Below are 11559 nucleotides of genomic sequence, written 5' to 3' on the forward strand. Positions count from 1 at the left end.
TTCCAGATTCAACAAAAACAAAAAGGACCATCAAAAATGCTACGCAGGGAAAACGGTTGCATTTGGCGTCAGCCTTGTGTGGGATATGAGAGAAGGAATTATGACAAATGTTGGATTAAGTCAAACAATGCAACTGGCACCACTATTCGCTAGCATTGTTAGATCTGTCATGGAATGATATCTTTTTCGCCCCAATCCTCTCTTTCCCTCCAACGGGCACAGTCACAGGCCCGGTCGGTCCTGCAGTCAGTTTGTCTGTCGTGCGCCAGAACGGTCGTGCGATTTCACCGCTCTGCCAAGGACCAAAAGACCGGCGATGGGACCCAATAAATCCAGATCGTCGTGCGGGTTCTCCGATAGACTCCGGAGCGGCCCCACATCTTGGTAGTACATTTAGTGCGCTTTGATAATCTTAAATCAAATATTAGGGCGTGTCGTTTTTGCATGTTTTACACATAAAAACTCTTTCCAGTGAACAGATTGAGCCAAACTGTCTTCTACAAAGTTTTTGCCAACAGTTTTCGAGGCAACATTGCCAAAGACACCACATATGCAGTTCCGTTCAAAAAAGAATGAAACCGCGTGAAGCTGCGTACTCTCTTCCAACTTTGACAAGCTGCCATTCCACTCTCGGTTGATTCATCAATGTTTACGAAACTTTACCTGGTACTACATCAAACATTTTTACAACTTTGAACCAAATTTCAAGATTTTACAATGAAAATTGCCAAAGATACAGCAAATTTAGTGAAGCAATTCCAAATTTCACTTGTTTACGGGAATAACTGTATTCTTGTTTCCAGTCATTGTAGAGAATGTAAACTTTGTAGAATGTTTGGGAAAATTTCATGAAAATTATCAACCAAGAGAGAAATAGCAACTTTTCAAGGTTGGCAGAGGCTTCATGCGATTTCATTCTTTTTGAACGCAACTGTATATGGCGATTCATAAGCAAGTTATGATTTTTTGAAAGCTGAAATGCTAGGGAGTGTCGAAAATAACAGTATTTTGGCTCTGACGTTTGTGAATAAGTTCATACATGAAATATGTTTCGTAAACATTTGTATGAAATTAAAATACGCACATTTTTCCCTCATGCTTATGCTTATGCTTATGCTTATGATACATACACAGCCAGATCTTGTCAGCATCCCGGTGAATAGTAAAAGTACATTTACTATTCATCTCAACTAGGCCGGGCCCACTGTGCAGTATTGAACGCAGAGACAACTGGAACACAAGGAGGAAGGAACGTGGACAACAGTACCATACGTTCCCGTGATATGACAGTTCGTACGTTGGGAGCTCATCTGCTAAATAATAGTGAGCTCCTAGATGCCGATTCTGGAATATTCTTCCTTATTTGGCTGGAAATGAGGTTATTTCACACAGAAATCCAAAATCCAATGGAAACTTTTTAATTTTTCGAGTTAAAAAACCAAAGCTTTTACTAAAATTTCTATTAAATGTAGAACATCAAAATTTTGGATTTCTGTGCACCACATTTCTGGTCATCGACCTTGGATATAGCGCCATTGCTCGCTCTTGAAAAGAAATTTAGATAAAAAAAGAAAAAACGTGATTAAAACCTCCATGAAATCTTTTTAAACAATGCGTTTAAAAGATTTCGTGGGAAAACACAATAGTATTCAACATGCTTACCTTTTCTATATGGTTTGTCAAAAATATTATACCACCAAATACGACGAATATACAATTTGTAGAATAGGAAAATTTACCTTATAGGAAACATTAATCACTGTTGCACAAAACGTAGAAAGCTTTTAAAACTGGTGATTTTACTTGGCACACTTATGGTTCGTTCATAGTTTTTAAAAAAATGTTTATTTATTATTTCAGTAAAACTCATTGATTAAAAACTAGTTAATATCACATCGAATCAGAATTCGTTTAAAAGTTTAGGATCATTGTTCCGCATTTAAACTTTTCGTGTTAAAGTTAGTACGTGTAAGCAAAAAAATACATTCAATCGCAGCAGTCTAAAATTAAATGAAAAAGGAACCAATGAGGTCGGTAAAAAAACAACCACGAACACGCACATTAAAATTGTTTTAACCTATTTTCTAACTTCATGTCATCTTATATATTTTTTTAAATGATATTTACAAAATTCAAATATGTACTTAGCTTTTCATCCGTTGTGGAAATTTTTCGGAATACAGGAATTTCGCAAACTTATACTCCCGATCTCTGATTCAAGTTGTCGTTCGCTTTCCTTATCCTCTCTGGCTTACGTGTTTCTAAACCATTTAGTCTCCTTAAAATGGCCTAATTTCCTGATTTTTCAACACTCATTCCACAAAATACACATTTCTAGCTAACTCCATTTCAAACGCATTTAACAGGTGCAAAATTGAAGTTCGGAGCATACGCAAATCATGTCCTTTTTCATTCGAACTCAAATTTATTTTCACTGTCAAATAATTGGAGCTAGCAAAGAGTAGCACGACGCTCCAGAAAACTATTTTTGTTTGTTTTTCAAATTCTTTGGACGAATTGTTCAATTTAACACTTTTTAAAAGCAAATTTTTTCACCAGTCTCCAACTTTGCCAATTGCCATTTTTTGTTTCTTCTCCATTGGCAATCCACTTTTCCATTTTTCTTGCCTTTGTAATGACTTCAGCACTTGCACCAAAAGCACAAATTACCTATATCCAGATCTCTCCTCGGAATTGGAGCACAAACGAGAAATAAGAGGAACGATAGCTCCAGTTATTGAAGAAACAAAACAACTTTAAGGCATAAAATATTTTCCTAAGCCAGGAACAAGTGCAGAAAACCGAACGTGCGACTGGAAAACACCTAAAATGCGCACATTTTTCCCTCAGGTAGCAAACTTGTATTTGGCAGCGTTCGTTAAGGATTTTTTAACAAAAACTTATACTTCTTTTATGGCGGCATTATTTAGTTTAAATGTGAAATATTTTATTATGATACTATGGAAAATAGGTAATTTTTAAACACGATAAAAAGAACCCAAAATTTGTTAATTTTTAATACAATTTCACATATTTCAAGACCCTTCGAAAGAGAAGTTTTGTAATTGCCTGTGTAATTGTTATTTTCATTTTTTTTATTGTGTAAATGTGCAAATGTGCTTAATCTTTTATTTAATAATTGTAATAAACTCAGACAACAATAAAACGAAGAAAACGACTTTTGGTCGAGAAATAGGGATGTTCTCTTCCAAAGGGTTTTCAAATATGTGAATTTGTATTGAAAAAATACAAATTTTTGAATTTGTTTTCTCGTGTTTCAAAAGTACCTATTTCCCATAGTTTCACAATAAATATTTGATATTTAAACTGAATAATGGCGCCATATAATATATTTTTTTTATTTGCACCAATCCAAGACATGATAGTTTAAAAAGTACAGATTTTTGTTAAAAAAATCCCTTATAACTAACGAACGTCTCCAGATACAAATTTGCTCTCTGAAAGAAAAATGTGCACATTTTAAATTCATACAAATGACTATATAGCTTACGAGTCGTCATATATATGTGGTGTCTTGGTCAATGTTGCCTCAAAAACTGTTGGTTACAAGTTTGTAGAAAACAATTCACATTACTAGGTAGCTTAACAGAAAATTTTCATTAATATCCATCAATACATTCAAAAGTTATTCACTGAACAAAATGTTTTTGTAGACGAAGATCAATAGTTTTGAGTAAAAGATAAGTTGGATCTGTTATTGAAATTAAATTCGAGGTTCGGCAGTATAATAGCTGGCAAACATCGAACAGAAAATTGGATTGATAAAAGCAAATTTCTATAAAAACAACATTGATCATGAAAATTTTAAATATCTATTTAAAGATAAACCATTTTTTAGTTCAAAATTTTCATCCGATCTTTCCTGATTGAAAAGCACCGTATTTTTACAAATTTTACCAAAATATATTAACTCTCCTGAACCCCTTTTATGTTAATAATTTTAAATTGCGATAGCTTCCGGAAATCCGATCGTTTCGAATTACTGACGCCATTTGCTGCAGGAAAATGTTACCCAAAAACATGACAAATCGCAGCTTCCGAACGCCATGAAACCTGATTCGATTAAAACATCGAAACAACAGGAAATATAAAAAAATCTCGTTTCGCAATTCGATCCGAACTTATTTCAATGTATTAATTCGCCGGCAGCTACTCTCGGTCAATTTCCCGAATGGAACAACATTGTTCCGCCCGATTGGCACGGCACCAACTCAGTCGGGCAGCATTATTTATGCGCGCAAACCAACTGGAGGTGCAAAAAAACAGCTCACGATCAAATATGCAAACAGAGTCCGCCAAACCGCAAAAACGTGTTCGGCCATATTTGTCCAACATAAAATTATTTCACCTGTCCCTAACCGCACGGGATTAACGGAAATTTGCTCTCTCTATGTGTGTATCGTACTAGATAAACAGGGCGGCTTCATGTTATAATATGTGTTCGGGGGAATCGTTCACCCAATCACGTTACCGGTTCGGACACTTGTCGGGGAATTCGCGGATCGTTATATTGAAACACTTTACTTTCGACTTGATTAATTCGCGGCGGTTTATTGCGAGATGGCTTACTGTCGACGGTGGTTTATGCTAAACTGTGCTGCTGCTGCTGTTTCAATCAGCTGTTTCGGCAGTCACGCACTAACACACTCGCAACGGCAGAACTGTCAAAGCCGTGCGATGTTTTTAATTGCTGGGGGTGTTCAAGCATTTCAAATGTCGATATGTTTTCCTTCTTTTTCTAACATATGCCGCCCGCCTTGAAATATCATTTCAATCTATCTTACTTACTCTAACGGTATATAAACATAATTCATGTTTGTTTTGATTTCATCATAGTGCGATTCTGTTACGGTGGATCTGATTTTATACAAATAAATGCAAATTCTGCTTATAATATTGTGAAAACTAATCTAGGGTGTGAAAAAGTTCTGAAGTGTATTAGTTTATGTGTGTTCAAATGCTGCATCATATCCTTTATGTTCCGTTAGCTGCTGCATATTTGAGATCAGCTGATGAGTATGATGTGAACTGCGATGACTGCGACCTTGCAGTAGGGATACGGTTAGCAGTGAGAAGAATTTGAACAAATTCTTTAAATGATGAAACTAATTTCTGCTTGTTTCACTGTTTTAGGCTGCGCTGATGTTTACTGCCGTTGTTTTGTTGCTGCTGGATCGTCGGTTTCTCAAAAACCTTGTAGTGCTGAGTGATCTACTGCGGTGGAGTTCTGCGATGCAACCGACGTGTGATGTTACTCGATGACGTGCGGGAAGAATACCAGAGTGACCTGTTAGGATGAAGAGCGCTTTTTAAACCGTCGAAGCGCAAACATGAAAGGAACTTGCCTGGCGCGGAGGCCACTAGGCCTCCGCTGACTCCTCCGTTGCCTCGAGTCCTTTCTCGCTGGTGATTTTGACGGCTCCCAATCTGGTCCAGTGTGCTTGGTCTTAAGCTGCGATCGACAATGCTGGCCAAGCCTGCCGATTACTGCTATGCCTGGACGAGAGGGTTGACGGTACCTATCAACCCTGCTAGGTGATATGTGCTCTGCATCTTAGGGGGAATCATTCTGCCATTCTGGAAAACGTGCACTAAATTGTGCTGGCGCTTAACGCCGCTGTTAGTCCCATTTGGACACAATTTCAATTTGAACGTGCACAATGCTGTGCTGGCACTTAACGCCTCTGTTAGTGAAACCTTATGTTTCATTCTGACGCAGTTCATTCTGACATAGTTACTGACTGACATATTATCTGACACAATCGCATGCTTCATGCTTTTAAATCGGGCATAATTATTGTACTTAATCAAGTCTTAATTGAATTTTGATTGGTAAACTGTATAGGTACTTTGAAGACTTCAAAATACAAACTCAAAAACTGACAAAATCTAACTCTGTTGTTCTTTCTCCGATGTGACATTATTGTCACGAATTGGTAAGATGCATATCTTCGAAATGCCTCTTTGATAACTTCCAGATTGCGTTCGAACAGTTACAACTCTGACATTACCATCTGACCCAGGGTGAATTTCTGAAACTCTTCCGATTGCCCATTGTAATGGCGGTAAATTGTCCTCTTTAAGAACTACCATCGTTCCGACCTTGATGTTATCTCGCTGTTTTGACCATTTCGTTCTGTTATGCAGATCAGACAAGTATTGAGTTGACCATCTTTTCCAAATTTGTTGGGCTGTTTTTTCCATTCTGTGCAATACATTTAAACGATTGTCTGGTACATCTTCCCAGTTCTGTTCTGGGGGAGCAGTAAGCGATTTTTGAACCAAAAAATGACCAGAAGTAAGCACTTCGAAATCGTTTGGATCGTTACTACACGGAGTGAGCGGACGTGAATTTAGAACTGCCTCAATTTGTACAACGACTGTCTGCAGTTCTTCTAGGCCCAACGTGCGTGTACCAATAGTGCGTTTCAAGAGTGATTTAAACGACTTCACTGCAGACTCCCAAAGTCCACCAAAATTAGGTGATCGAGCTGGGATAAACTTAAATTCAACTGCTTGGTTTGCTGAGTGTTTTATGACCGATTCTTGGAAACTATTCTCGCTGAATAACTTGGAAAGTTCGTCGAGTTTCCGTTTGGCTCCAACAAAATTTCTGCCGTTGTCGCACATAATCAAGCTTGGCGTGCTTCTTCGGCCACAAAACCGGTTGAAAGTGGCAAGAAACCCATCTGTTGACAAATCTGACGCGACTTCAAGATGCACAGCTTTCGTAACCAGACACACATAAATGGCTACAAATACCTTCACCGGGCGACATCGACGTTGGGGGTAAGTGACAAGGAATGGGCCGCAGTAATCTACTCCCACACGTTGAAATACTGGGTTTTGTGTCACTCTTTCCGGGGGTAAATCAGCCATAAGCTGCTCTTGAATCTTGGGTCTAGCACGGAAACAACGTACGCAATTATGAATTACTGACCGAGCCAAACTGCCTGCATGAATTGGCCAAAACTTCTGACGAACTGTTGCGATCAACAGCTGCTGTCCAGCGTGAAACAACTTCTCATGGTAATACGACATGACTGATCTGGTAAGCGGATGTTTATAGTCCAATATAAACGGATGTTTTCTCGTTTCAGAGATTGCTGCATTCTCTAATCGACCACCGACACAAATTATTCCATTTATCATGCGTGGATTGAGAGACAGCAACTTTGAACTGACTGAAATCTGACGGTTATTCGACAAATCTGCATATTCTTTCGGAAAACTTTCTTTTTGGGACAATCTGATTAAGCACTGAAGGGCTTCTTCTAACTCTGATGCTGACAAATATCCGACTTTTCTGTTACTGTTGTTACACTTTTGCGCATTGAAGCGAAATCGCAAAAAGTACGCGGTCAACCGAATTGAATCTACAAGTGAGGCTCTCAATTCAAATATCTCATTGGTTGTCAAAGAATCAGCGACGGCAGTGACAGCTCCTCTCTCTTCGAGCATGGAACTGGGTATTTCTGGGCAAACTTGTTGAGGTTGAGGCCAATGCGATTCCTCCAATCGTAACCAACTGGGACCATGAAACCAAAGAGACTGATACTGTAACTGAGCGGGGGTCATTCCTCGCGATATGATATCTGCTGGGTTTTCTGTGCCTGCGACATGACTCCACACGCCCGACCGTGTAATGTGCTGGATTTCAGATACACGATTTGCCACAAAATTAGTCCATCTTGACGGTGAAGATGCAAGCCAACATTTGACTATCATCGAATCTGTCCAGAAAAACGATTTGAATGAAGATAGCTCCGTACCTTTCACGAGCTTCTCGAACAGGTGAGCAAGCAGTAATGCAGACGACAACTCTAACCTTGGAATCGACTGACGTTTCTTCTTTTTCTGGAGATTTTCTAAAGGGGCAACCCGTGATTTTGAGGTCATCAATTGAACAACAGTTTCTCCCGATTCTGACACAGTTCTGATATAAATACAGGCCCCATAGGCCTTCTCTGACGCATCACAAAATCCATGGATTTGTAATGAACTGACTGTTTTACTGACACCCACCCATCGTGGTACTGACACATTATCTAACCCAATCAAATTTCTTCTGTATTCATCCCAAGCGCTCTTTAAATCTTCGGTAAGCTCATCATCCCATCCGCATTGTAGTTTCCAAAGTTCTTGAACGAAAATTTTTGCCTGAATAATCACAGGACCGACTAATCCCAATGGATCAAATAACTTGGAAACATCTGACAAAATTGACCTTTTCGTAATGGGTGCTGAACTCTTCCAACTTGGAGTACTAAACCGAAAAACATCTGACTCAGGTTCCCATAATAATCCCAAAGTTTTCACCATCGAGCTTGATGAATCAAGCTCCAAAACCGAACGTTCATCTCGAAGATTTTCAGGGATTTCTAAGAGTATTTCTGAGCTGTTCGAAACGTATTTTCGCAAAGACATACCTGCTGAGTCCATTAATTCTGACATTTCTTTGACTAACTGTACACCTTCTTCGATACTGTCAACTCCAGCAAGCATATCATCGACGTAGAAACAACGACCCAAAATCTTCGACGCTAAGGGATGAGTTTTAGAACCCTGATCAGCTAGGACTTGCAAACACTTTGTTGCCAAGTAAGGCGCACACGCTGTTCCGTAAGTTACTGTTAACAACTCGTAAGTGCGAAGGGGTTGATCGATGGAGTCCCGCCAAAGAATTTTCGGCAATTTTTGGTCTGATTTCTGAACTTGGATCATACGGTACATTTTGGCAATATCTGCCACAATCGCAAACTGACACAATCTAAATCGCAAAACAATATCGATCAGCTCATCTTGTACAACCGGGCCAACCATAAGCGCATCATTCAAAGAGACTCCTGTCGACGACTTACAGGAAGCGTCGAAAACCACCCGTAACTTTGTCGTGGTACTTTCGGGCTTAAGAACTGCGTGATGCGGCAAATAGTAGCAAACTTCATTCAACTGACTTGAGCTGTCGATAACTTCTGACATATGACCAAGACTCTGATACTCGTGAATAAATTCAGAATACAACCTTTTCAATTCAGAATCCATTGATAATCGTTTCTCCAAACTCAAAAACCGTTTCGTGGCGATAACTCTGGAATCTCCAATTCGATTCAAAAAGCCTTCTTTTTTGGGTAACGTTACAACAAATCTTCCTGACTCATCTCTGACAGTAGTATTCTTAAAAATCTCTTCACAAGCTGACTCTTCAATCGACTGAACGCTGCGAACATGACATGTTTCGAGCTCCCAAAAACGTGTGAGCTGATCTTGAATATCACCGACTGAACAGACATAAACTTCTGACTGAGAAACTGAATTTTGATTATTGGGCAATCTACCAGACACAATCCAACCAAAAACTGTATTCTGTAATGTGGGTCCGTTCTCTAACGGCTTCATTCTTCCATCTGACAATAAATCCATATAAAATTCGGCTCCAATAATAACATCAATTGGACCAGACTCATAAAACCCAGGATCTGCTAAACAGGCCGAACTCGGCAGCGTAAGGATCGAAGGATCAAAAGCAGCAGTAGGCAGATCAACTGTTAACCTTGGCAGTACAAAAAATTGCATCCATTCTTTAAACTGAGAAATTCTGGGGGATCTGGAACCAACTTCTGCGGAAACTAACTTCGTTGAAACCATTTGAGACGAGCCGATGCCTTGCACCGACAAAAACGTTGGGGTTTCATGGAACTTAAGCCGTCGAGAGAATTCACGTGTCATCAAACAATGCTGAGAACACGAATCTAGCAGCGCACGTGCCAGAAGTGTATTTCCAAAACGATCCTTGACTCGGATCATCGCCGTGGACAGTAAAATATTACGAGACGGTGTAAACGGAAGTGCTACGTAATTCTGACTTGTGGTGGCTTGTGCGTTGTCTGGATTTGTGTTTGTGTTGTGTGAGTGGGTTTGTGCATGCTGTGTAGTGGTGTGCGCATGCTGAATTGGTCTTGAGTTGTGTTGTTGCTGTTGATTCATTGGTTGCGGTTGCGATTGAAACGGTATTTGTTGCGCCGAACGCGTTTGACTCTGCTGTCGGTATTGTGCCGAAAACTGCGGCTGTGGAACGGAGGATCTAGAATGTAACATACTGTGGTGCTTCTGCTGACAATGATGGCAAGAACCTCGTTCACAATTTCGGTAGAAGTGGCCTGGCATCAAACAATTCCGACACAACTTGTTTCGAATGGCAGCATCCATTCGCTCGGGAACCTTCATCCGTTGAAATTTGCCACACTGGAACGGTGAGTGCCATGGATCTGCACAGAACGGACAACGTGAAACTGATCTGATGGTTGTATTACAAACTGTTGATCTCGTCTGACGGGCTTCGGATGGTGGATTTCTTGCAGAGGTGATTGATTGGAGAACAGAGCAGTGACCTTGCAAGAACAGAAGCAGCTCTTCGTACGTTGGGACCTCCTTAGACCCGTAATGCGTCTCCCATTGGCGCAATGTTGCAGAATCTAGCCTAGAACACAACATGTAGACTAATATTGTGCTCCAAGACTCCGTTGGCTCTCCGATTTTCTGCAACATCATCAAGTTTTTCTCGAACTCGCTGATGAGGAAGTTCAGACCGTCGTAATTCTCCTTTTTCAGCGGTTCGAGGGCGAAAAGAGCGTCGAGATGAGCCTTCACAATCAGCTTCTTATTTTCATAGCGAACTTGTAAAGTTTTCCAGGCGACGTCGTAGTTTGCCTCTGAAAGCTCAATGTTGTTGATTTCCTTAAGTGCATCACCCTGCAGAGAGGAACGAAGGTATGTAAACTTATCCATAGACGTCAGATGCTCGTTGTCATGGATAAGGCTTCGGAAGGAATCCCGGAATGTAATCCACTCTCTTATTTTTCCACTAAAGGACGGCAAACGTATCTCTGGTAGCTTTACTCTCGAAGTATTTCCTGACGCAGACTGACTCTGACTGTTGCTGGTTGCGTTCTCACCTAAGGCATCCTTATCACCTTGGAGTCTAAGGAGGTCACCTCGGATCGCGAAGTATCGGTCATCGAATTGCTGTAGAACCTTGTCGTTTTCCTCTTCACGTTGCTTGGCAATCTCTCCTTTGACTTCGCTGTCAGCATCTTTCTGTTCTTTCTCATCCGCTTCATCCAGCAAAAGTTCAATTTTGCTCCGTATTTCAAAAAACTCACTGTACACAGTATCAATCACATGCAATCTCGAACTTAATTGACACCGATCACTATCAATCTGATAGGTTTGGATGAATCTATCCGTACCATCAAAAATGACATATAACTGCCGTTCACGTTTTAGCAAAGCCTTCAGCGTACTTTTAGACATTGCTACACTTTTAAATATCTGACACTGCACCAAATATGTTACACTGTACTTATTTTTCACTGACCGAATAATCAACTCGACGTTCCACAGTACCGCGACGAAAAACTGACAACTGGCAACCCTATTGACAGCAGCGAGGGGGAGGCAACCGATAGAGAACAGCAAAGTGAAATTATGCGGCGAAATCCTAGACCAATTACAGCATACAAGGCTCACACCACATGC

General features: G+C 40.2%; 1 protein-coding gene across 1 annotated transcript; it reads right to left on the minus strand.

The window, feature by feature from the left end:
* Positions 1-4964: 4964 nt before the first annotated feature.
* Positions 4965-11334, minus strand: LOC129753871 (uncharacterized). Its single transcript, XM_055749720.1, has 2 exons — positions 8451-11334; positions 4965-5065 (listed from the first exon to the last, which is right to left on the minus strand). Exons 1-2 carry the CDS (start codon positions 11332-11334, stop codon positions 4965-4967), a joined length of 2985 nt encoding a protein of 994 aa, XP_055605695.1.
* Positions 11335-11559: the final 225 nt, after the last annotated feature.

The sequence above is a fragment of the Uranotaenia lowii genome, chromosome 3, assembly GCF_029784155.1.
Source record: "Uranotaenia lowii strain MFRU-FL chromosome 3, ASM2978415v1, whole genome shotgun sequence".
Classification (NCBI taxonomy): domain Eukaryota; kingdom Metazoa; phylum Arthropoda; class Insecta; order Diptera; family Culicidae; genus Uranotaenia; species Uranotaenia lowii.